At 35.6% G+C, this 26,910-nt stretch overlaps 1 protein-coding gene across 4 annotated transcripts in view; it reads left to right on the top strand.

The window, feature by feature from the left end:
• Gabrg1 (gamma-aminobutyric acid (GABA) A receptor, subunit gamma 1) overlaps positions 1–26,910 on the top strand; it is a 91,571-nt gene that overhangs the window by 25,044 nt on the left and 39,617 nt on the right. For all 4 annotated transcript variants that reach the window (NM_010252.4, XM_006503738.2, XM_011240701.3 and 1 more), the window contains exons 2-3: positions 1,469–1,617; positions 22,861–22,928. In NM_010252.4, the coding sequence (NP_034382.2) occupies positions 1,469–1,617; positions 22,861–22,928 (217 nt within the window). The remainder of the gene's footprint in view (positions 1–1,468; positions 1,618–22,860; positions 22,929–26,910) is intronic.

Raw genomic sequence — 26,910 nt, 5'->3', positions numbered from 1 at the left:
AAATAACAGTAAAATCAATGCATGTGGATAACATTCTCATTTGGGTCCATGATTTTGATTTCATCCAGGTTTTACCACGTAATTGTTGATTTCATTGTGTTGGTTAGTAAAGCCACATGACAGAGAGGTAAAAGCAATAGTGTACAGCTTGTGTACCCTCTTTGATATCTGGAAGCAAGGGGATAGAGAGACAAAGAGTTTGGTGGTCCACAATGAGGTTCAAAAGCATATCCCAATTAGATAACTGCACCATTAGGATCTGTCTTCAAAGATCCCATTACCTTTCGGTGGTTCCTCAGGCTGGAGATCAAAGTTTTAATTATGGGTTATCAGAGGACACTGAACATATAACCTATAAATGCACACCCATTAAATTTACAAAAACAGGGTATGTACTTACTAACAATTCATGTCCACAGTAATAGATATTATTAATAGTGCATATTGATATAAATATACCAAGATAAAACTGATGTAATTTAGAACAGCACATTTCCTTGAGTTTTTCAATGTTAGGTTTAGGTGTTGGACCTTTTTTACCGATTAACTAAAGACTTAATAAAATAGAGTCTGTTGCCAAGTCTATAATGATTCCATTAAAGAAGAATAGAGTGGTTAAGCTCTCTGTAATAAAAATCAATTACTTCTATTTTCTATTTTTTAATCCATAAATACATATTTTCCCGCCATCTATATCTGTCTTATTTGAATGTCTCTACCACTATTTGGTAATAAACTGAATGCTTATGCTTATATAAATGTATCTGTGTTTATAGGTATAGATGAAACCAAATGCACATAAAAGTACAGAATAACAGTGCAGAAAAGAGGACACTACAGAAAAGAGATGAGGAAATATTAAGTGTCAGGAGGAGAGTAAGGACAGGATATAGATAATGGGCATGAGTCAAGAGAAAGTTTATAAAGCTAATTCTTTTTTTCTAGTTCTAATTCTGCCTTGGAGTGTTTGGTCTGGTTGGTTTTAATGAAAGGATTAGAAATACAAACTTTTACTTCTTGTTTAATAATATGTTTTTCTATATTCTCTCTTGATTCTTGTAATATACTCATGTTTTCAATATTTTACTAGACTATTATAAATTTCCTTATGATTATTCACTTTTAATTTTAACCATTTACTGTAGACAATACCAAGCCACCACAAACAACTTTGGGTATTATATCTGAACAAGTCTAGGGAGCAATATTCATACTTTTATTGAATAATCTCTATGTTATGAGCAGTTTAGAGACATTCAGTATTTGGTTTAGCATGCTTAATGTGTATTATTTTTAATGTATTTATTATTTTAGCATTACCTTGTAACGTATTACAATTTAAAGTAATGTATATGTTTGCCCTATTTTATACTACCATATAAGTTACAATTTTCGAGTAACTTACATATTTATAAACAAACATTCTGATAAAACATTTTCTATACAACATTCTCTTTGAATCATTTAGTGTCGATAAAGCAGATGATGAAGATGATGAAGATTTAACTATGAACAAAACATGGGTCTTGGCACCAAAAATTCATGAAGGAGATATCACACAAATCCTCAACTCTTTGCTTCAAGGTTATGATAACAAACTTCGTCCAGATATAGGCGGTAAGTCTGATGTATCAATCTTGGGTCTTGATGACTTCACTGATGCGAATTTAGTTATTATCTCATATCCAAAGAATGTTCCCGATTATTATTACTGAGGATTGTTAGTTTCTGTGGTCAGAATCTTAGAGTTCATGGTCAGAGAGGAAACAGAAAACAAACACTTTTAATGTGGTTGTGTGTCAACTGGTACTATAAAAGGTGTTAGCTTGGAGATTTGTTGAAAAATTTTGGAAGACTAAGGAGAATCATAAAGTGATGGTATTGAAAAATAATTGAAGGTTCTAAATTTCTGGCAAAGGAACACACTTTTTAACCCAGGACTATAAAAAATGATAGCAAAGTTACTAAAGGAATCAACCCTGTTCAGCATTGTGTCTCTAAAGCCCTGGCAAGTATGTCTGCATTTAACAGAACAATTATCTCACAAGGTTCTCACATTAACTCCAAAGCAAAACCAAATAAACAAATAAAAATTTACAAAAACATTACTTGAAATGATCTTAAATTACAGTTAACAATGAAATCCATACATTTTAAAAGAATTTCCTGAGTTTATTACATTTAATGGTGTAAATTATTTTTCCTTAAAACTATAATAAAATATTATTAAATAAAACAGTTTTGCTTTAATATTTTAAGAATAGTAATTGTATTTTCCTAGAATGTCCAATCAGTCTATAGCAATAAAATCAATTTTGTATATGTTCTCAAAATTGATTAACTTATTTATTTTGCAATAACTGGGCACTTGTTTTAATAATATAAAGATGTGATTATCTTCACAAAGATGACCATTTACTTCAATTCCATTAAAAAAGTGCATGACAGGACGTGAGCAAATTGTACAATAATTTCAGTTTGTTTCTGACCCAAGAGGCCTAATTCACATTTCAGTTGTATAGACGAATGATAGTATTTATGTAAAAATTTTAAGATACGCTCCTTGCTACATTCTCTTCTTATATTGCAAGGGTTTTATTTCCCTAAAACTTGAAATATTTTCTGATAAGGAACATATTTTATCAGTATTTTCTACAAGTACGTTTTCATCCTTTAAAACTTTTAGGCAAGATTTAAATTATATATATATAAAATTTAGGGTGCAGCTTCTCTATTCTTTCATCTATTCATATGTTTACCCCAGTGTGAAGCACACATGGATTTTCTGGATATCTAACATGAATGTACATACTTCCTTAAATATTTAAAGAAAACCTTAGGAAATTTATGTTGGAAAAGAATTTTATTTGAGCGAAATATCTGCAATACATAAAAGTTTTAGTAGATTACACGCAAAGTTCAAACTTGTGTACAACTTTGGATGATAATCATTACAATGAATATGCTGTATTTTAAGTTATTCATCTTAAATACTTGTATTTTATAATTTGGTATTTTAATGCTCCTGAGATCTTAGTATTTTCCATTTATTATTCATTTTATTAACAATTTGTTTCTTATTAAAATACTGTTTTATTTATGAAAAATCTTGAGTAAGTTTTCAATTTTATTTTTCTATGAGGTCCAGTTATTTCTTTGCCATTTTTTTTTTTGTGGTGAATAATTGCAGAACCACTTCACTGCTGTAAAATGTTGGATTTCTTGCTTTAGACTATTTTAGTACTTATGAATTATCTCTTTTCCTAGGTTGTTTAAATAATTTCATATTAAAATTGACACAATAAAAATCAGTATGTATGCTTCAATAATCTGCATTGTTAACATTAGAAACTCAGTTTAAGAGAAATTAAGAGAAGAACATTGACCCAAGGCTACTATTTAAACATCAGATCTCTTAACCTTATGTCTCTTTGATATCCTGCAGTATTTGTGTTTATATGACCTTAGTAAATTAATAGAGAAAAAGATCAGTCTTCTTTTGTTATTCAGAATGAAGCAGTCAACCCTAAAATCTCTTTCTCTCTGTCTCTCTGTCTCTCTGTCTTTGTCTCTCTGTGTCTCTCTGTCTGTCTCTCTGTCTGTCTGTCTCTCTCTCGCTCTCTCTCTTTCACACACACACACTCTAAAATATGTATACATATGTATGCATATGTGAGTTAACTTTAGACACTAAGCATTCTAAGCAGACGGTACTTATATGACTAGGCACATACACATCTATATCACTCCTCCTTACTCTCCTATGCAGTTTTACACTTTTTCAATCTCTTGTTAGAAAACATGAATCCAAGCAATGATAATAAAATAAAATCCAATAAAATAAGTCAAAATGAGCAAATCAGACCACAACAAAGCAACTAAATAAAAAAGCAGAGGAAATGTATATAGGCACAGAGATATACATATTTGCACACACAAGAATCCCAGATAAATCCCAAACTGTAAACCAAACTATATGTCCGAAGACCTGTAAAGAAATTCAAAAAGAAGGGGAAAAAAGGAAAAGAAGAAAAATGAAGCCTGATATACATATGTACATACATATGTACATATATACGTATGTACATACATACATACACACACATATACACAGTACATTTATTTACATATTTGTTTGTTCGTTTATGTGTTTATAGTTGGTATCAGTCAGAAATAGCTTGTGGGTTATGTATAAGGCCCAGTGCCCTCCTCTTGCTGCACCCCTAGGACCTCATTTGCTTCAGCCCTAAGACCCCATTTGGTTCAGACCCTTCTGGCTCTGTGCATGCTGCCCCAGTCTGTTTCTGAGTTCATATCTAAACCATCTATGCTGTGTCTTGAGGGCCTTGGGGTCTTTGGCATTCCATCCACTCTGGCTTCACCACTGACTCTGTAGCAGAGTGCTCTGAGCCATGAGGGGAGGAATTGAATACAGACATTCCATTGAGGATTTCAACAGGAAGCAAGGTGGAGTACATAGGAAGGATTCAAGGAAAGGAAGAGACAGTAGAAAATTAGATAACTATAGTTTAATGTAAAGAAAGAGACAAAGAGCACTGGCTAGTTAAGTGCCCCTAAGTTTGAATTTGCCTAATAGTTTTAATATAGTTGTAGTAATCTTTTTGCCTAGAATCCCACAGCAGTGATCTGATGCCTTTCAGTACATTGCTTCAGGAAGATGTGGTACTGGTCAATCCTAGTCCAATTTATTTCTTGTGATATTAACGTTATTAATATGCTTAAGTATCAAATCTTCCAATTTTTTTCTACTTAAAAGGTGCTATGTTCCCCTTTACTGACTAATTTATTTTAAAATTGTGTTAAAGTTTCCAGCACAGTCCTGTCCATTATTTGTGAATCATCAGTGAGTCATTTGTTACTGTCCTATTTTTCAAACAGACTCAATATTGTCATTATTCATTCTATGCATATTGACTGTAATTATATCATAAGGTATGGTGGCTCTTCCTATTGCAATTGCTTACCTATGATTACTATCATCAACAAAGACCATGAGCAATTATGTTGCCTTACACTTCATAATCCATCATTGTCATTATTCATTGTATTGTGCAATGTGAAACTGTCACCCACAGGAGCCTCTTATAATTTGTTCCCTTTGTTTGTGTAAGTGTGCCTATTGTTTTATAAGCTCATGATCTCTTTTCATCCCACCAGACATTCCAGCTCATCTTGACCTAGAACTAGAATTCACTCATCCTCCAAGAACACTGAGTTCTCTTGTACTTTTATTTGGTTTTCAGAATGGGTATTTAGAATTCAAGATCTAAACCTTAGGTGTATTCATTATTATGTATCAAACTCTTTTTATTTTAATTCTCTCATTGGACTATGGTAGAAAATTACATGTTTTCTACACACATTCCTGGGCATCAATACTCATAGATGTCTCTATTTTTTAAATAATTTTTATTACGTATTTTCCTCAATTACATTTCCAATGCTATCCCAATAGTCCCCCATACCCTCCCCACCACTCCCTTACCCACCCATTCCCACTTTTTGGCCCTGGCATTCCCCTGTACTGGGGCATATAAAGTTTGTGTGTCCAATGGGCCTCTCTTTCCAGTGATGGCCAACTAGGCCATCTTTTGATACATATGCAGCTAGAGTAAAGAGCTCCGAGGTACTGGTTAGTTCATAATGTTGTTGCACCTACAGGCTTGCAGATCTTTTTAGCTCCTTGGATACTTTCTCTAGCTCCTCCATTGGGGGCCCTGTGATCCATCCAATAGCTGACTGTGAGCATCCACTTCTGTGTTTTCTAGGCCCCGGCTTTGTCTCACAAGAGACAGCTATATCAGGGTCCTTTCAGCAAACTCTTGCTATGGTGTCATCGTTTGGAGGCTAATTATGGGATGGATCCCTGGATATGGCAGTCTCTAGATGGTCCATCCTTTTGTCTCAGCTCCAAACTTTGTCTCTGTAACTCCTTCCTTGGGTGACTGTTTCCAATTCTAAGAAGGGGCAAAGTGTCCACACTTTGGTCTTTGGTCTTCTTCAGTTTCATGTGTTTTGCAAATTGTATCTTATATCTCAGGTATACTAAGTTTCTGGGCTAATAACCACTTATCAGTGAGTACATATCATTTGATTTCTTTTGTGATTGTGTTACCTCACTCAGGATGATGTCCTCCAGGTCCAACCATTTGCCTAGGAATTTCATAAATTCGTTCCTTTTAATAGCTGAGTAGTACTCCATTGTGTAAATGTACCACATTTTCTGTATCCATTCCTCTGTTGAGGGGCATCTGGGTTCTTTCCAGCTTCTGGCTATTATAAATAAGGCTGCTATGAACATAGTGGAGCATGTGTCCTTCTTACCAGTTGGGACATCTTCTGGATATATGCCCAGGAGAGGTATTGTGGGATCCTCCAGTAGTACTATGTCCAATTTTCTGAGGAACCGCCAGACTGATTTCCAGAGTGGTTGTACAAACTTGCAATCCCACCAACAGTGGAGGAGTGTTCCTCTTTCTCCACTTCCTCGCCAGCATCTGAAGTCACCTGAATTTTTGATCTTAGCCATTCTGACTGGTGTGAGATGGAATCTCAGGGTTGTTTTGATTTGTAATTCTCTGATGATTAAGAATGCTGAACATTTTTTCAGGTGCTTCCCAGCCATTCGGTGTTTCTCAGGTGAGAATTCTTTGTTTAGCTCTGTGCCCCATTTTTTAATGGGATTATTTGATTTTCTGGAGTCCACCTTCTTGAGTTCTTTGTATATATTGGATATTAGTCCACTGTTAGATTTAGGATAGGTGAAGATCCTTTTCCAATCTGTTGGTGGTCTTTTTGTCTTATTGATGGTGTCTTTTGCTTTGCAGAAGCTTTGCAGTTTCATGAGGTCCCATTTGTCAATTCTAGATCTTACAGCACAAGCCATTGATGTTTTATTCAAGAATTTTTCCCCTGTGCCCATATCTTCGAGGCTTTTCCCCACTTTCTCCTCTATAAGTTTCAGTGTCTCTGGTTTTATGTGAAGCTCCTTGATCCACTTACATTTGACCTTAGTACAAGGAGATAGTAATGGATCTATTTGCATTCTTCTACATGATAACCACCAGTTGTGCCAGCACCATTTGTTGAAAATGCTGTCTTTCTTCCACTGGATCTGGTTTTAGCTCCCTTGTCGAAGATCAAGTGACCATAGGTGTGTGGGTTCATTTCTGGTTCTTCAATTCTATTACATTGGTCTACTTGTCTGTCACTATACCAATACCAAGCAGTTTTTAATCACAATTGCTCTGTAGTACAGCTATAGGTCAGGCATGGTGATTAAAACAGAGTTTCTTTTATCCTTGAGAAGAATTTTTGCTATCCTAGGTTTTTTTGTTATTCCAGATGAATTTGCAGATTGCTCTTTCTAATTCGTTGAAGAATTGAGTTGGAATTATGATGGGGATTGCATTGAATCTGTAAATTACTTTTGGCAAGATAGCCATTTTTATTATATTAGTCCTCCCAATCCATGAGCATGGGAGATCTTTCCATCTTCTGAGATCTTCTTTAATTTCTTTCTTTAGAGACTTGAAGTTCTTATACAGATCTTTCACTTCCTTAGTTAGAGTCACGCCAAGGTATTTTATATTATTTGTGACTATTGAGAAGGGTGTTGTTTCCCTAATTTCTTTCTCAGCCTGTTTATTCTTTGTGTAGAGAAAGGCCATTGACTTGTTTGAGTTAATTTTATATCCAGCTACTTCACCAAAGCTGTTTATCACGTTTAGGAGTTCTCTGGTGGAATTTTTCCAGTCACTTATATATACTATAATATCATCTGCAAAAAAGTGATATTTTGACTTCTTCCTTTCCAATTTGTATCCCCTTGATCTCCTTTTGTTGTCGAATTGCTCTGGCTAGGACTTCAAGTATTATGTTGAATAGGTAGGCAGAAAGTGGGCAGCCTTGTCTAGTCCCTGATTTTAGTGGGATTGCTTCCAGCTTCTCACCATTTACCTTGATGTTGGCTACTGGTTTGCTGTAGATTGCTTTTATCATGTTAGGTATGGGCCTTGAATTCCTGATCTTTCCAAGACTTTTATCATGAATGGGTGTTGGATCTTGTGGAATGCTTTTTCAACATCTAATGAGATGATCATGTGGCTTTTGTCTTTGAGTTTGTTTATATAATGGATTACATTGATGGATTTCCATATATTAAACCATCCCTGCATTCTTGGAATAAAACCTACTTGTTCAGGATGGATGATTGCTTTAATGTGTTCTTGGATTCGGTTAGTGAGAATTTTATTGAGTATTTTTGCATCAATATTCATAAGGGAAATTGGTCTGAATTTCTCTATCTTTGTTGGATCTTTTTTGTGGTTTAGGTATCAGAGTAATTGTGGCTTCATAGAATGAGTTGGGTAGAGTACCTTCTACTTCTATTTTGTGGAAAATTTGTGCAGAACTGGAATTAGATCTTCTTTGATGGTCTGATAGAACTCTGCACTAAACCCATCTGGTGCTGGGCTTTTTTGGCTGGGAGACTATTAATGACTGCTTCTATTTCTTTAGGGGATATGGGACTGTTTAGATCGTTAACTTGATCCTGATTTAACTTTGGTACCAGGTATCTGTCTAGAAATTTGTCCATTTCGTCCAGGTTTTCCAGTTTTGTTGAGTATTGCTTTTTGTAGAAGGATCTGATGGTGTTTTGGATTTCTTCAGGATATGTTGTTATGGCTCCCTTTTTAATTTCTGATTCTGTTAATTAGGATGCTGTCCATGTGCCCTCTAGTGAGTCTAGCTAAGGGTTTATCTATCTTGTTGATTTTCTCAAAGAACCAACTCCTCGTTTGGTTAATTCTTTGAATAGGTCTTCTTGTTTCCACTTGGTTGATTTCGCCCCTGATTTGATTATTTCCTGCTGTCTACTCCTCTTGGGTGAATTTGCTTCCTTTTTGTCTAGAGCTTTTAGATGTGTTGTCAAGCTGCAAGTGTGTGCTCTCTCTAGTTTCTTTTTGGAGGCACTCAGAGCTATGAGTTTCCCTCTTAGAAATGCTTCCATTGTGTCCCATAGGTTTGGGTATGTTGTGGCTTCATTTTCATTAAACTCTAAAAAGTCCTTAATTTCTTTCTTTATTCCTTCCTTGACCAAGGTATCATTGAGAAGAGTGTTGTTCAGTTTCCACGTGAATGTTGGCTTTCCATTATTTATGTTGTTATTGAAGATCAGCCTTAATCCATGGTGGTCTGTTAGGTTGTATCGGACAATTTCAATATTTTTGTTTCTGTTGAGGCCTGTTTTGTGACCAATTATATGGTCAGTTTTGGAGAATGTCCCGTGAGGTGTTGAGAAGAAGGTATATCCTTTTGTTTTAGGATAAAATGTTCTGTAGGTATCATTTAAATCCATTTGTTTCATCACTTCTGTTAGTTTCACTGTGTCCTTGTTTAGTTTCTGTTTCCATGATCTGTTCATTGGTGAAAGTGGTGTGTTGAAGTCTCCCACTATTATTGTGTGAGGTGTAATGTGTGCTTTGAGCTTTACTAAAGTGTCTTTAATGAATGTGGCTGCCCTTGCATTTGGAGCATAGATATTCAGAATTGAGAGTTCCTCTTGGAGGATTTTACCTATGATGAGTATGAAGTGTCTCTCCCTGTCTTTTTTGATAACTTTGGGTTGGAAGTCGATTTTATTAAATATTACAATGGCTACTCCAGCTTGTTTCTTCAGACCATTTGCTTGGAAAATTGTTTTCCTGCCTTTCACTCTGAGGTAGTGTCTGTCTTTTTCCCTGAGATGGGTTTCCTGTAAGCAGCAGAATGTTGGGTCCTGTGTGTATAGCCAGTCTGTTAGTCTATGTCCTTTTATTGGGGAACTGAGTCCAATGATATTAAGAGATATTAAGGAAAAGTAATTGTTGCTTCCTTTTTTTGTTTTTAGAGTTGGCATTCTGTTTTTATGGCTGTCTTCTTTTTGTTTTGTTGAGGGATTACTTTCTTGCCTTTTCTAGGGCGTGATTTCCATCCTTGTATTTTTTGTTGTTGTTGTTGTTTTGTTTTGTTTTGTTTTTCTGTTATTATCCTTTGATGGGCTGGATTCATGGAAAGATAATGTGTGAATTTGGTTTTGTCATGGAATAATTTTGTTTCTCCATATATGGTAATTGAGAGTTTGGCAGGGTATAGTAGCCTGGGCTGGCATTTGTGTTCTCTTAGTGTCTGTATAACATCTGTCCAGGCTCTTCTGGCTTTCATAGTCTCTGGTGAAAAGTCTGGTGTAATTCTGATAGGCCTGCCTTTATATGTTACTTGACCTTTCTCCCTTACTGCTTTTAATATTCTATCTTTATTTAGTGCATTTGTTGTTCTGATTATTATGTGTCGGGAGGAATTTCTTTTCTGGTCCAGTCTATTTGGAGTTCTGAAGGCTCCTTGTATGTTCATGGGCATGTCATTCTTTAGGTTTGGGAAGTTTTCTTCTATAATTTTGTTGAAGATATTTGCTGGCCCTTTAAGTTGAAAATCTTCATTCTCATCAACTCCTATTATCCTTAGGTTTGGTCTTCTCATTGTGTCCTGGATTTCCTGGATGTTTTGAATTAGGATCTTTTTGTGTTTTGTATTTTCTTTGATTGTTGTGCCGATGTTCTCTATGTAATCTTCTGCACCTGAGATTCTCTCTTCCATCTCTTGTATTCTGTTGCTGATGCTTGCATCAATGATTCCAGATTTCTTTCCTAGGGTTTCTATCTCCAGTGTTGCCTCACATTGGGTTTTCTTTATTGTGTCTACTTCCCTTTTAATGTCTTGGATGGTTTTATTCAATTCCATCACCTGTTTGGTCGTGTTTTCCTGCAATTCTTTAAGGAATTTTTGTGTTCCCTCTTTAAGGTCTTCTACCCGTTTAGCTGTTTTCTCCTGTATTTCTTTAAGTGAGTTATTAAAGTCCTTCTTGATGTCCTCTACCATCATCATGAGATATGCTTTTAAATCCTGGTCTAGCTTTTCGGGTGTGTTGGGGTGCCCAGGACTAGGTGGGGTGGGAGTGCTGCATTCTGTTGATGGTGAGTGGCCTTGATTTTTGTTAGTAGGATTCTTACGCTTGCCTTTTGCCATCTGGTAATCTCTGAAGCTAGTTGTTATAGTTGTCTCTGGTTAGAGCTTGTTTCTCAGGTGATTAAGTTAGCTTCTATCAGCAGACCAGGGAGACTAGCTCTCTCCTTAGTTTCAGTGGTCAGAGTAATTTCTGCAGGTAAGCTCTCTTCTTTAGGGAAGGTGCCCAGATATCTGGTGTTCGAACCTGCCTCCTGGCAGAAGTTGTGTTCCACTCACCAGAGGTCTTAGGATCCCGTGGGGGATCCTGTGTGAGTCCTTGTGGGTGTCCGGAGACTCAGTGGGTAAGGAACCTCAGTGCTGGAGTGGACCGAAAGGGTCTTGTGTCCCTGATCAGGCCAGGTTATCTGCTTCCTTAATTAATGCAATCTCAGGTCCTGCACGATTGGATTGGAGCAGACGCTGTGTTCCACTCACCAGAGGTCTTAAGATCCCATGGGGGATCCTGTGTGGGTCCTAGTGGGTGATATCTCTTTTTTTATATAGCATAGAATAGAGTTTATTCAGGGCATGGGGAGGGGAGTTGAAAGGGTGGAGACAGAGAAAGGCAGGGGGGAGGGAGGAGCAGAAGCCCACTATGAGCACATGGAAAGAGTGGGGGAGAGGAATGATAGAGAGAGGGAAGGGGCAAGAGAACCAAGCAAGAAAGGAAGAGCAGATATTTCTTTCATACATGTATTATGAGGCATGATTTTGTACTGTAGTTTTGACTTAAATGCAAATCACAGCATTAAAATCCAGTTCTCCGTTTACTCTCTCTCTCTCTTCCTCTCTCCCTCTGCCTCTCTCCCTCTGCCTCTCTCCTCCTCCTCCTCCTCCATCTTCTTCTTCTTCTTCTTCTTCTTCTTCTTCTTCTTCTTCTTCTTCTTCTTCTTCTTCTTCTTCTTCTTCTTCTTCTTCTTCTCTCTCTCTCTTCCTCTCTCTCTCTGCCTCTCTCCTCCTCCTCCTCCTCCTGCTTCTTCTTCTTCTTCTTCTTCTTCTTCTTCTTCTTCTTCTTCTTCTTCTTCTTCTTCTTCTTCTTCTTCTTCTTCTTCTTCTCCTTCTCCTTCTCCTTCTCCTTCTCCTCCTCCTCCTCCTCCTCCTCCTCCTCCCCCTCCCCCTCCCCCTCCTCCTCCTCCTCCTCCTCCTCCTCCTCCTCCTCCTCCTCCTCCTTCTTCTTCTTCTTCTTCTTCTTCTTCTTCTTCTTCTTCTTCTTCTCTCTCTCTCTTCCTCTCTCCCTCTGCCTCTCTCTTCCTCCTCTTCCTTCTTCTTCTTCTTCTTCTTCTTCTTCTTCTTCTTCTTCTTCTTCTTCTTCTTCTTCTTCTTCTTCTTCTTCTTCTTCTTCTCTCTCTCTCTTCCTCTCTCCCTCTGCCTCTCTCTTCCTCCTCTTCCTTCTTCTTCTTCTTCTTCTTCTTCTTCTTCTTCTTCTTCTTCTTCTTCTTCTTCTTCTTCTTCTTCTTCTTCTTCTTCTCCTTCTTCTCCTTCTCCTCCTTCTCCTCCTCCTTCTCCTCCTCCTCCTCCTCCTCCTCCTCCTCCTCCTCCTTCTTCTTCTTCTTCTTCTTCTTTCTCATCTTCTTCTTCATTTTCTAGCATATTTTTATTGAATATTTTTATTTATTTACACTTCAGATGTTATACCCTTTCCTATTTTCCCCTTCAGAGGCCCCCTGATACGTTCTCTCTCCCCTGCTTCTATGAGGGTGCTTCCCCACCAAATCACCCACTCCTGCTTCCCCCCTCTGGCATTCCCCTACCCTGGGGTATGGAGCCTCCACAGGACCAAGGGCCTCTCATCCTAATGATGCCTGACAAGACCATACTCTGCTACATATGTGGCTGGAGCCATGGGTCCCTCCATGTGTACTCTTTGGTTGGAGGTTTAGTCTCTGGGAGCTCTGGGGTTCTGGTTGGTTGATATTGTTGTTCTTCCTATGATGTTGTAAACCCCTCCAGCTCCTTCAGTCCTTTCTCTGACTCCTCCATTCAGTCCAATGATTCGCTGTGAGCATCTGCCTCCTTATTTCTTACAGATTAGCTTCCTTTTCCAATTATAGAGAGTGATTCTAATGTGTTTACAATATATCCTCATAAATATGCCCTCAAAAGTACAGATAGCTTTAGAACTTAATGTATCTATGCATTTTATGCTTTATATTTAGTTTACTCAAATATTTTGAATTAATTCCTGGATTTAGTATAAATTCTAAATCTAACTGAATTTTCCAAATTGTTATACTGTTGATTCAGTATCATGAATTATTTTATTATTTTCTTTTTTATTAGATATTTTATTTATTTACATTTCAAATGTTATCCCCTTTCCTAGTTTCCCCTCCAAAAATCCCCTATCTCCTCCCCTCTCACCCTGCTCCCCAACCCACCTACTCCCATTCCTAGTCCTGGCATTGCCTTACATGGGGCACAGAGCCTTCACAGGACCAAGTTATTTTCTTATTATGTATGATTTTAAGTATTTACTTTTTTCATTTTCGAACATATTTTATATACTAGAAATACTATAGTATATATTGTATACATAACATAATATTATAGTATGTAATATGTAGTGTATAATATAGTAATTATTCTAGCTCATCTCGACCTAGAACTAAAATTCACTCATCCTCTAAGGACACAGAGTTCCTTTGTACTTTATTAGGTTTTTGGAATGACATTTAAAATTTGAGATCTAAGCCTCAGATGTTTTCAAGACTATAATACCGTTAATATATAATATCTTTCAAAGCTACTGTCATCTCATAATTCTATAGTGTCTTTAATTTTTAGAGTTACCCGAGCTAACATGCATGTATGTTTGAATATATCAACTTTACTACCAATATATTTGTTCTAAAATTTTGGTATTTTTTTATGGGAATTGTACTACATTTGCAAATTTTTTTGAAAAAAGCCGACATCTTGATAAGATGGAATTTTCCAATAGAGTGATGTGGAGTGACTCTCTATTCTTTCATATTTAGTTTGTGATTTCTAAGAGTAATTAAAATATTTCCCATGTGGTTTTTTTACAACTCCTCTGTCTAGTCTGAGTTATTTATTAACGTTACAGGCAATGTTTTCTCAACCATCATATCAAGGAACATTGATTTATAATCCTCATTACGTATTCTGGTATTTCATAATTTTTATTTTAAACCATTTTATGAATTTTCAGGATATGCTATCAGAGAATATGTAGATAATGAACCCCCCGGTACATCAGTTAATATGCAGTCCCATTTAATAATATTCACTAGTAGTCTACTTGCTTGATATGTCAGTGATCTCACAGAAGACAGTATTTTCAATTAGTTTTCATTTGGGTCCAATATCTTATCATATTTCTACATTATTAAACTTAAGTTTTTATCATTTTAATCAATATTCTTTCTTGTTATTTTTGATTTTGTTTTTGTTTTGTTTTGTTTTGGTTTGGTTTTTTTCGAGACAGGGTTTCTCTGTATAGCCCTGGCTGCCCTGGAACTCACTTTGCAGACCAGGCTGGCCTTGAACTCAGAAATCTGCCTGTCTCTGCCTACCAAGGGCTAGGATTAAAGGCATGTGTCACCACGCCCAGTTCATTTTTGATATTTTGAGTTATTCTTTGTGTGGGTAGATTTTGCTCACATTATTTATAAGTGGGAAGCCTTTTATATTGACTTGATCTTACATGTACATACAGATGCAAAACCTGGTTACACTCTTTCTTTACTGAGTTTTCCCTTAATGGCATACTTTGCCTCTGGCATCGTCAGCCTTTTCATTTTGAAAAGTGTGATGACAGTTCAATTCTTTATTCCTTGAAGCTTATTTGATTTTAAGCTGTTCTTTCTGTGATGGGTTCCTTTCATTGTTTTTTAATATTTCAAAAAAATAGTTTTAATAATATATACCCAAGAATCATTCTGTTTACTTAGTTTTACCCCAAACACTTAATTGTTTTTTTCTTTTTCTTTTTTTTTCTTTTTCTTTTTCTTTTTCTTTTTCTTTTTCTCTTTCTTTCTTTCTTTTTTTTCTTTTCTTTTCTTTTTTTTTTTTTTGAGACAGGTTTTCTCTGTATAGCCCTGGTTGTCCTGGAACTTACTTTGTAGACCATGCTGTACTCAAACTCAGAAATCCACCTGCCTGAGTTTGTTTTTCTGTTTTTAATACTAGACAGATTCATTTATTGTTTGCTTAGTTCACATGATTCCATTGCTATCTCTATTCAAGTGCAATGATTTCTTTGTGGATTCAATTATCAATAAGTACCTCACACTTGCTTACCTTGCATTTATCATGTATTTGTTTCTCCTTGAAATCTATTACTAAATCTCTTTATAAACTATTACTAAATTTCTAAAGTATTCACTATTGGTCATCCTGTGATTTCATCTTTGTATACAAGGAACAGGCTTCTGCCTCTCGTTTTTAAGGTCAGGGACTGTGCCTCAGGCTTACTATCTGAATTTCTGATTCAAAGTGATTAGTGTTCCTTCTAGAATTCTTGCTTGAATACAGGCAGCCATTCTGAATATTTTCCTTTGAGGTCTCTATGGCTTACTGCTTGTAAGTGTTTTGTCCCAAGTTGCATTATTGTGACTTTAAATCATTTTTAAATAATTCTTTTGTCTAATTATTTTGTGATTTGTAGATTCTTTACCACAGCTTCAATCCATCACTGTTCTCATGTGGCTATACATAAAGCATTAATGGATTTAGTGGCCATGGCTGTGATGTTTCTTTTGTGTTGGATGAGGATTGAATGACATTTGGATTATTGGATTCTGTTCCTTTGTAGAAACATATAATTCTCCTTTTGCTATTTTTCTCTTTCCCCATTCAATTTTTAAAGCATGTTTCTATTTTCACTTTTGACATTGTGCTCTGCCCAGAAACACCTTGTTTTGAAGAATGTTCTTTTATAACACACTTAGTCATAGATTTCTTTCTTCTTACTATTTGTTCTAGTCTCAAAACACAGTCTTAAGTACCTTCAGATTGATGACACACAAGTTCACTTTAATGGGATTTTCACATCATTCTGAAGCTTGTTACAGACTTCCTTCTTTCACAAACCTTATTTTATTCTGTTAACAGAAGAAAGGTTGTACATAGAGTGAGAAGATGTTTGAGGTATTTCTAAGAGAATCTGTTCCCAGTGCTTTCTCCCCCACTTGTTTCCTCTTTCTCTATTTTTTTCTGATTTTCTCTAGCCCCAGAAAACAATTTTGGAATTTGAGCATAGATGCTTTCTTTCTTCTCTGCACTACTGCATTTCCCAATTTGTTGAAAATGCTGGAATCCTGGGCAGAGTTATACACATTTCTTTCAGTACTACTTTGGCCACACAGTTTATTCTTCTTTAATTTCTTATTGGGCATATAGGAAATTAAGTCAATATTGCCTAATTTTAATAGCTGAGAAGTGATTTAGAATATTTTTATCACTGACTTTATTTCTACTGAGCAATAGTGATTTCAGTTGTCTGGGCCTAAGCCTTGTATTAAGAGCCTGATTCCTTGGTTGCACAGAAATACCTGGAGAAACTGAAAATATTCCACATTATAATAAAACTTAGCACATTTTAATATTCAGTTTGTCAGTATAATACGTAAAACTTTGAGATACCAGATGCCTCAGGACACTTCATGCAAGATGGCCAACTCCACTCTATGTTATTTCCATTTTGCAGATAAATCCTGGCTACCTCACACCATTTACTCATATTTTCTCTAACTTGGTAAGATAGTACAAGCTTCTTGATAGACCTGAAGTTTTCTTTGTTGAAAGATGTGCAATCCCAATTCAATATCTTTAATAATACAGGAATTCTTCAGAAATTCCTATGGACTCATTTAAGGCGCTTACTGTCTTCACATTGCTTTCCTTTTAAAACACTTGTTTCCCAGATTTTTCCTCATCTTTGCAGTATTTTGTATACTTACATCCAAAGAATTTCAGAATTTCCATATACAAGTATATGAGGTTATCACCATATATTTGGGTGGATTCCTTAAAAGATCACTCTCCCTCAAACAATAAATGCTAAAGATCTGGACATGCAGGGGTGGCCCTAAGAATGTCATTAATGAGAGACCAGTATAAAGGCAGTAACAGGTATCTTTATAGATCCAAATGCTTCATAATAATAGCTAAAACAATCACCAACTCTATTCCAGTATTTCTCATCAATTGTCCCCTCTTGGGGGAACCATGGACAAATTTCTCCCACAAAATCTAAAAATTTTATTAAATCCTTTTCTTTAACCCTAGTCCCTCATGTTTTGAGTGACTCTTTTGAGTCCTATCATATAAAGTGACTGCTTCAACATGCTTGCATCGTGTCTTAAGGCATTTCTCCTAAGATCTGAGCTGCTTGTTTTTTTTTTTTTTTGTTGTTGTTGTTGTTGTTGTTTGTTTTGTTTTGTTTGTTTTGTTTTGTTTTGTTTTATTTCCCTCCTGGACTGTCTCACAGCGGGTTAATCTGTGGTGTCCTAACTCAACAGAAGTCGTTCTCTGGCACTTTTCAAGATGAGTGGGTAGGCCTACTCTCCAATGATGAGGAGTGTTCTCTCCTCTATGATCCCCTGGAGTCCCTGTTTGGGCTTCAGTTTGTTCCGGACCAGGACAGTCAAGCAGGGTCTGAAGAACCACCTGTGGAGTTAATGAGGGGTGAGAAACACAACGACAGACAGCAAGTCTGATTGATCAAGCTGTCAAATTTTATTATTCCCAGGCAGGCTTTATGCCCACAGAAGCAGGGTATGGGGTGGGGGATGACACAGAATTGCTTTGTTTCTGGGGGCACACACCTGCTCCCAAAAGGAAAATTAAAAAGTTCAGCAGCAGAAGCAGAACAGAATGGGTTGCTAGGTACCTGTCCACAATATCTATAGCTATTTGTTCTTAACTGGGGGTAATACTTTCCCACAGAGGTCTCAAATTTTTCCCACAAAAATCTCAACTAGGCTAATACTTTTTCCACTAAGGCTAAGAGTTTATAAGTAAGCACTTATGGATAACAAGGCAGTTACCATTCAAACAAGGTCGCTCCCAACATATTTGTGTTTATTTTTATTTCATGGATACCCTATATATCCATCAAACTATAATGATAACACTAATATATTGATATTGATTGTGCAGGTCCCATTTCCAATTATTTTGATAATGTGTTTACAGGCTAAGGATTCAGTGAAATAACAAATATTTTTTTGTCTCTATTTTTAAATGTACCAAATTGGTAATAAATGAATAATACTGAAAAAAAATCTCAAAAATTAAGGTCCCTGACTTATTTCAGTAATTGGGAAAAATCCTGTTAGACAAACCAGAGTTAGACATTCCAAAATAAGTTGAATAATAGCTCTTATAATTATACAATGTGGGTAAAATAGTTCTTTGGAGAAGTAATTTTCAGATATTTAATTCCATAAAGAAATTTGAAGAAAACTTCATAAAACTCTGACCATGGTTTGGTAGCTAAAATTTAAATTTAGTCAGGAATGAGATAATTTGAAAACAGTCATTGTGAAAAATCCTTACACAATGTGGCTCTGTCTATGGAAATGGGTTTGTTCCATTTGTAAACAATAATACATTTGGTTTCCTGAAGTTATTTCATAAATATAGGTTTTAAAAATTGTGCTGTTATACAAAAATGCCTTAATTAATTATATGGCTTAATTGCTTTAAAAACTATTTTCTTACAATAAGAAAAGTCTGTAAAACTACCTTCGTGTTGTATAGGTTTGACTTAAACAACCTACCTTAATAAACTATAGTGGGTAAACAGATACATACAGATTAAAGCCCAATTATTATAAGATAAAATAATGTTCAAATCAACATTATTAAAAAGATTGATATTCTGCTGAAACACTCTGAGAGGGACTGGGAAAATGTTTCCTGGAATGCATGATCAGAACTCTCTGTTGAGAAAAGACATCCTGAAGTCCCATTTTTTTATTATTATTATTAATTATATTTTTTTCTTAGATTTTTTTATTACGTATTTTCTTCAATTACATTTCCAATGTTATCCCAAAGCCCCCCCCCCCCCACTCCCCTACCCACCCATTCCCATTTTTTGGCCCTGGCATTCCCCTGTACTGGGGCATATAACGTTTGTCTGACCAATGGGCCTCTCTTTCCAGTGATGGCCGACTAGGTCATCTTTTGATACATATGCAGCTAGAGTCAAGAGCTCTGGGGTACTGATTAGTTCATAATGTTGTTCCTCTGATAGGGTTGCAGATCTCTTTAAAAACAATTTATTTTTCTTTCTCTTATGTAGATGGTCAAGTTAACTTGAACCTCTGATCTTTTGTATCTTTACTCCTTCTGGAATTCTTCATTCCATCTCTATGTACGTTTACAGAAGTATATTTAGTACAAATGTGAGCCCAAAATATACATGCCAAAATGGAAGGTATAAGGTCCATGAGGCTATAATCCTATGCAGAGAACTCCAGGCAACTGAGGGAAGCTTGGAGCAAGAACATGATCATTCACAGGAAAAGCACTCAAAGTGGCTGTCTAGTGCCAAACGCTCATCCCTGAAAACATACATGCAAGCAATATTATCCTGAATTAATCTGAATCATTTTCGGCAATTTTCACATCCATATTTCCTCATCTTGTGTAGAGCTACAATTTAAAAGACCTTAATTAATCATCAGCCAGCTAATGTTACCAAGTGGTATTTTAAAAAGGACCCATAGCTAGAAAATATGCATCTCATCATTGTTAATGGAATACATTTCACCACTGAAAACAAGCAGGAAACTGTGAATATTGTCCATATTCTATAAACAAACATGGAGACTGTTTTCTCATTTTAGTAATGTTTTCATCTTGGTATCTTTTCCCTTTTTATGGTCTTATGAGGACACAATTCTGAAAAAATATATTGCACATTTCTTATACAAACTTAGTTTCCTTATACAATAAACCAGTGGATTAACTATTAATAAAATATTAAAGTAAGGCATGGAATATATACACCAACAGCAAATATTTTGTGTTGCACTGATGATGATCCTTCCACTGTGGGAACTTCAGTGGCCTTGCGTTTTGATGTTGGTCAGCAATTGTCCCAGTAACTGAATCCCATGTAGCCTGTGCACTAACACCAGAGTTAATATTTGACTAACATATCCAGTTTCATCTTATAATTAGTTCAGAAATGTTGATATTATGGAGTCAGGGTAACTGATTAATATGTAGAAGTTTCTACATTTTAGTATGAAAAACATGTCTTGCAAAATAAATACCCTGTAGTCATTTGTTTTTACTGTAGGCAGTAAGTGTTATGCAGTAAATGAAGAAACCAAATATTTGTTGATTTATCAGTATAAATGAAAAGTATGATTATAGAAGGGTTGTGTGTTTAGATCAGTTGTAATTGCTTAGAAAATGCAATAAATATACTTACAAATTCAACTGAGGAACCTCTTATATTGTTAATTGGCTTCATAAAAATTATCCTTTAAATCCTAGCTGTAATTAGCTTAATTATCTATTTATTGCCACCAGTAAATAGTTAGCAGAAATAAATGACAATTAAAGGCACTAAGATGTCTTCAGGCTCATATAGGTTCCAAACCTCTAAATCATGTGACCTATTTTTATTTAAAACAGCAACATGAAGCTAGAAATTTAAATTGCCTTTTCTTATGTTAGTCTGGAAACTCAACTTTCTTTTAATCTACTTCTCAATAATTTATTTATATTTCTGGTTAGGTAAATAGATATAGTAGTCAATAGTTCTTGTCGGAGGGAGCACATAAACAAATCTATGTAGAGAATGAGTGATTCCCCACCTGCAGGTGCTAATCATTGGCATGTCTTTGTGAGCACTTTTTTGCAAATGTATCTATTAATTTCTACTGCAATTTTGTAGCTTTAAGGCTTTGTTAGATAGACCAGTGAACAACAGCCTGAAAAACATCAAAACTAACAGATTTGTCACTGTGCAAAAAAGAAAGAGAATCCAGTGAAGATTAACACAACAGTTGAACATGAGTAAAGTATGTCAGGTTAGAAAAGAGAAAGCATGTAAGGGTCACAATGGTAGAAGTATGAACTGAACAATGTGGTTCTGGCCATGCTGTGACTGCAGACACACTTTTAACTGCAAGGTGACTTTTCTCCTCATTCATTTCCTATATCAGTTTCTCTGGAAGACATGATAGATGGTCTTCCTGTAACTTTTTTTAAATTAATTATTTTATTTATTTACATCCTAAATATTGATCTCCCTCTAGTCAGGTCCCCCCAATCTCAAAATTCTTCATCCTATTACCTCTCCTCTTTGCCCCAGAGATGGTCTCCCTCCTTCATCCTTCTTCTCTAGGGCATTAAGTCTCTACAGAATTATGTACATACTCTCCCACTGAGGCCAGACAAGGCAGTCCTCTGCTACACATGAGAGAGGAGCCACAGAACAGCCTGTGTATGCTCTTTGGTTGGTGGCTTAGTCTCTGGGAGCTCCCAGGGGTCCAGGTTAGCCAACTGTTGGTCTTTTTATGGGGTTGCCATCCCCTTCAGCTCCTTCAGTCCTTCTCCTAACTCTTCCATATGGGTCCTGACCTCAGTTCAATCGTTGGCTGTAAGTATATGCATTCGTCTCTTTAAACTCCTATCCTCTCATGTCTACTTTGTGAGTATGTTTTGCCTTTTCTCAACTAGAATCCAATGAAACAAAACAAAACAGTTCTTTGCATGTTTTATTATGGAGATGGCAAGTAGCGTTAAAGAAACTATGTAAAAATATTCTTCCTGGCAGAAAAACAATTGTCAAATATTATTGTAAATCTCATTACATGGAAGTTTAATAGGCACAAACAACTTCAGTCACCATCAGATACAAGACTTTGGTGGATAAGATTTAATTATAAATGGTATCATTTTATAACAATTTAAATGCAGACTATTCATGTGTATTTTGATAGAATATGCAAAATTAGATATATTCCCTGAAGACTACCTGAGAAAACCCTAATGGCAACATACAAAGCAAAATAGATGAGGACCATAGAAACATCTCTATAGTGATTAGTAAAAATGAGTATCAACAACATCACAGAACACTCTTACCAAAACAGAGAGTAAAGAATGAATGAATGTTTTTTAAGATCCTCATGAGTCAGGTATGGAAGCAGCTTCTTCCATTACCTCCTTCAATATGGATGCTACTTTGGCACTCTGTGCCAAAAGTGGCTATAATTAGTAGACACTTTTTCTATACCATCTCAACTCTGTATTTAGTGAATTCACATTGTCTCTTTAAATTAGCCATCCTAGATTAAATAATCACTTTGAAAACAGCAAAAGTTAGAAGTCCAGGCCTTTCCATTACTCTATGAGAGCAAGATTGCTATATACTCACTAACAAAATATTCATTAAATTTAAATATATACATATATTATTTATGTAAAAATAGAAATATATGTTATTTATATATAAAAATATAGTCTAACCCTAAAGGCCTAGATCTAACCCAGAAAAAAAAATCTGTTAAACATTTTATTGAATATAAAGTTGTAATTTTGGTGAACAAAATTTTAGTGAACAATTTTTAGATATCTGTAATATTTTAGATTTTACACATGAAATATTAATTCTGATTTATATTCATATAACTGATTTCAAATTAAAATTATTTTCAGACTTTGTAACAGGTTTTTGTTGCTACATTTCATAACGAGTATATTACTATTGAAATAAATAAATAATATGATGCAAAACTAAGTTTAGGGTTTCTTTCAATCCTTGATATCATTAACCATTCATTCTGTGCTACTTTGCAGTGAGACCCACAGTGATTGAAACAGATGTTTATGTAAACAGCATTGGACCTGTGGATCCCATAAACATGGTAAGAGCTGTGACAATACAGGGTTCATGAATGTATGCTTCACAGCAGAATGAGGAAATGTGTGAATTAACATGGTTGACTGTGAAATAATTCTCTTTTAAGACAGAAATTGCTATTATCTTGGTTAGTATTCAATTTGACACAGAATAAGTTCATCTGGGTAGACATAACCCTAGTTGAGAGGTTGGCCCGAATGCAAGTGTTTGGGGAATTTTCTTAATCAATGATTGATGGTGGTTCTAGGTTGTCTGAGAAAATAGAATGAGCAAGCTCTGGAGAGCAAGCCAGTAAGAAGCAGTCCTCCAAGGTCAATGCTTCATTTCCTTTGTAAAAGGTTTTGGTCCACGTGCGTTCTTGCGAAGGTTTTCCAAAATGATGGATTGTGTCAGTAAGCCAATAAACACATTCTCACATTCTTCCTCAAGGTCCTCAAGGTTTTTTTTTTTTTTTTTTTTTTTTTTTGATGTGGTCTTTATCACAGCTATAGGAAACAAACTAGGAGTACTCTGTGTCAAATATAGGCAAGTGGAGATAAGACACTCATCATGGCAGAACTAGTAACACCTTATTCCAGTGGGTTCAATTTCTAGTGCATAAATAATTATCACCCGATTTATTGAGTCAATCTCTGATGAAATCTAGGGAGAGAAAAATGAGAAAGCCCAATGTGAAAAAAAGACTAAAATTAACAAGGCTTGGTAGAAAAAACAACGAACAAAACAGACATAGTATATGCTAGCAATTTTAAGATTAATGAAACTAAGAATTTAGCCAAGTAGTGGTGATGCACACCTTTAATCCCAGCACTTGGGAGGCAGAGGCAGGCAGGAGAAGAAGAAGAAGAAGAAGAAGAAGAAGAAGAAGAAGAAGAAGAAGAAGAAGAAGAAGAAGAAGAAGAAGAAGAAGAAGAAGGAAGACAGAGGAGGAGGAATTTTAATAGCTTTTACTCATTAAAAGACTTTTATTTTAATAGCTTTTATTTATTAAAGAATAAAGATTTGTAGCTTCTATGAAGACTATATAGAGACTATTGTGAGAGGAATTCAATTCACAGTTGCAGAAGAGAGAAGTACAAGATTTTCATGGGCATCGTTCATGCCCATGTTCCCCTTGGATCCCAACAACGCTTTTGTATGCTTGCTTATTCTTGGTGTCTGTTTCAGTATATTTTTAAATATTGATTTTTTAATAAAATTATGTATATTCTTTAATGTGAATATAGTCTTCAGATATGATATGCTTAAAAAAGTAAGTTTACATTTAAAAAGTGTATGTGTCTGTGTGTATATGTGTGTCTGTGTGTGTCTCTGAGTGTGTGTGTTTGTCACTGTCTGTTGGTCTATCAATCTGTGTGTCGTTGTGAATGTGTGCTCATAAGTGGAGGTATCCTGGAAGACAAAGACTTCAGATGCTCCTAGAACTGGAATTATAAATGGTTGTAAGTAGCTCACTGTTAGTTTTGGAAACTAAACTTTGGTCCTTTGGATCAGCAGTACATATTTCTCAGCACTGAGTGACTTCTTTAACCTCATTTTCAGTATCTTAATGTTCATTTTCAAATTATATTTGAATTGAATAAGGATTGAGATTAAAAATTTTATTTTTCCCATAGTATTTTCCTTAATGATTCCTGTTTGCGAATGCAGTCATGTTCTGAGCTACTGAATAAGTAGAATTCAATATGAATTTAAAGCATATACATCTCAATAAGAGAATCTCTAAATTTTTTTCTTATTTTTTTCCTTGAACAATTTATTCAGTATCACAGAAGGAAAATCGTGTCTTATGGTAGTCCTTAATTGCTTTTTATATACAGTACTTACTAGGGTTTGAACTCAGAGCTCCAAACATGCTAGCCAAGTGCTGCACAAGTGACTTATGTGCATAGCTCATTTATTACTATGTACAAGGAAAACTATCATGATATGTAACTTTTGCCTGTTTCTAGTCATCTGAGTCATACAATAGTATCCTTGGTTTCTCTCTTTCTCCTGGCTCAACAGTTCAGCGCATTGATTACCTCTCCAGAAGACCCATGTTTGATTCCTCACCTGTATGGAAACTCAATCATCTTAACTCATATCCCAGGGTTCTGACACCCTCTTCTAGGGACACCATACGTGGAGGATATGGACATATATGCAAGGAAAAATACATACATCCATACATATATACATACATACAAATAATAAAATATAATGAAAAATTCACTCTCTGAATATGCTGTTCTCATGCCTAACACAAACTTCCACAGCTGCTGACCTTGATGGATGTAATGACAGAATTTTGACCATACCATAACTGATGTACTCGTAATCTTAAAGGAAGTGAGTATAAGCAGGCCGTTGTTAAATAAAATTTGAGATGATAACGTGGTTCCCCATTGGACTAGCCTAAAAGATGGTCTTATTTATGGGCTAATACGCAGGGCAAAGACAGGACTACAGTCAGATCTTCAAAAAATTTCTAACCCTCTTTCTTCTTAAAAGGTAATTAAATGAAATTGCTATTGAATCTAAAGACACTAAAGTATGTGGGGAAGAAAAATAAGGTCTATGGCGCAGAACATAGAATTTATTGTAGAAAAACAAACAAACAAAACAGAAAACAAAACCAACCCAAAGCCCACAGTTACAGAAGGGACTAGCAAGAACTTGTGTAGAAAATAATTTTAACCAAGGAATTCAGGACAAATAGAACCCACATTTCATGCAATGAACAGAATTGCTTTGCTGTGATTATAGTCAAGAAAGGGCACATGAGCACAACTTACCAGATAAGAGCACAGCTTCAAATTTATCTCACTAATTGCTGATACAGTTGCAGGGAGAGAAAAGTCTTCATGCACTGTTATAACTGTTACATGGGACTGGTTTTCCTTTGTTATAGAATGTTATCTTTCTTTTGAAAGTTGCCTATTAAGTAGCACATTTAAAGCCTAAAACTTCACTTCACAATTATTTATAGATTTCTTTCCTGTGTTTCACGATTGGATCACAAGTTTGAAATAAATTTTTATATTAACTCCATGAGTGTTTTAACCAATTAATCGATCCTTTCTTTAATTTTTCTTTTGAGAATTTACATTGAAAATATTCAAGAATGCACTAATGAAGGCTGAAAAGAGCTAAGTAATATGAAGAAGCATTATAGTTTTGCTTACATTCTTATTAAAATACATAACTAAAGGCAGAGGAGCAGCTACATCCAGATCTGAAGCAAGATAATATCAAAAGGGTTGCTATAATGGAAGTAAAGTACTTTCCTCCTTGTAAATTTACTATTTTCGAGAAGTGGATATGGTTTTATTTGGCTGATCACATACAGCTTGTCATTATCTTCTGACTAATGGGTGAAACACGAAAGTTAAAGAATTCAGGAAGGGGGACAACACTTGAAATGTAAACAAATAAAATAACCGGAAGAGAAAAATTTCTCCAGTGAAGACAAAAGAGAAGCAACCAGAAAGTGTTTGTGTACAGAGACTAGAGCAGGACATTAGCAGGCGTAACACTACCATCTCATTGAAAACTGCAAGCATGCACTGGATACGAGCCTTAGTGGGAATTACTGGTTATGAAAGACAGGGAGAAGTAAACATTAAAATCCTGACACAGGGTAGAGCCCAGACCACAACTTTCAAACATAATCCCTCTTCTCCCAGTTACCAGAGTGGCCTCTCTCATAGTCACAGAACACAGTTTCTGAAACCCCATAGATCCTTCTTGGTAGAATTTCTTTTTTATTTCTTTTCTTTTTTTTATTCGATATTTTCTTTTTTTATTATTATTACGTTATTTTCCTCAATTACATTTCCAAGGCTATCCCAAAAGTCCCCCACGCCCTCCCCCCCCGCCCCTCCCCTCCCCACCCATTCCCATTTTTTGGCCCTGGCGTTCCCCTGTACTGGGGCATATAAAGTTTGCCTGTCCAATGGGCCTCTCTTTCCAGTGATGGATATTTTCTTTATTTACATTTCAAA

Source organism: Mus musculus, chromosome 5 (assembly GCF_000001635.26).
Source record: "Mus musculus strain C57BL/6J chromosome 5, GRCm38.p6 C57BL/6J".
Taxonomy (NCBI): Eukaryota; Metazoa; Chordata; class Mammalia; order Rodentia; family Muridae; genus Mus; species Mus musculus.
Note: the sequence above shows the minus strand (reverse complement) of the source record. Positions and strands in the feature narration are given on the sequence as shown.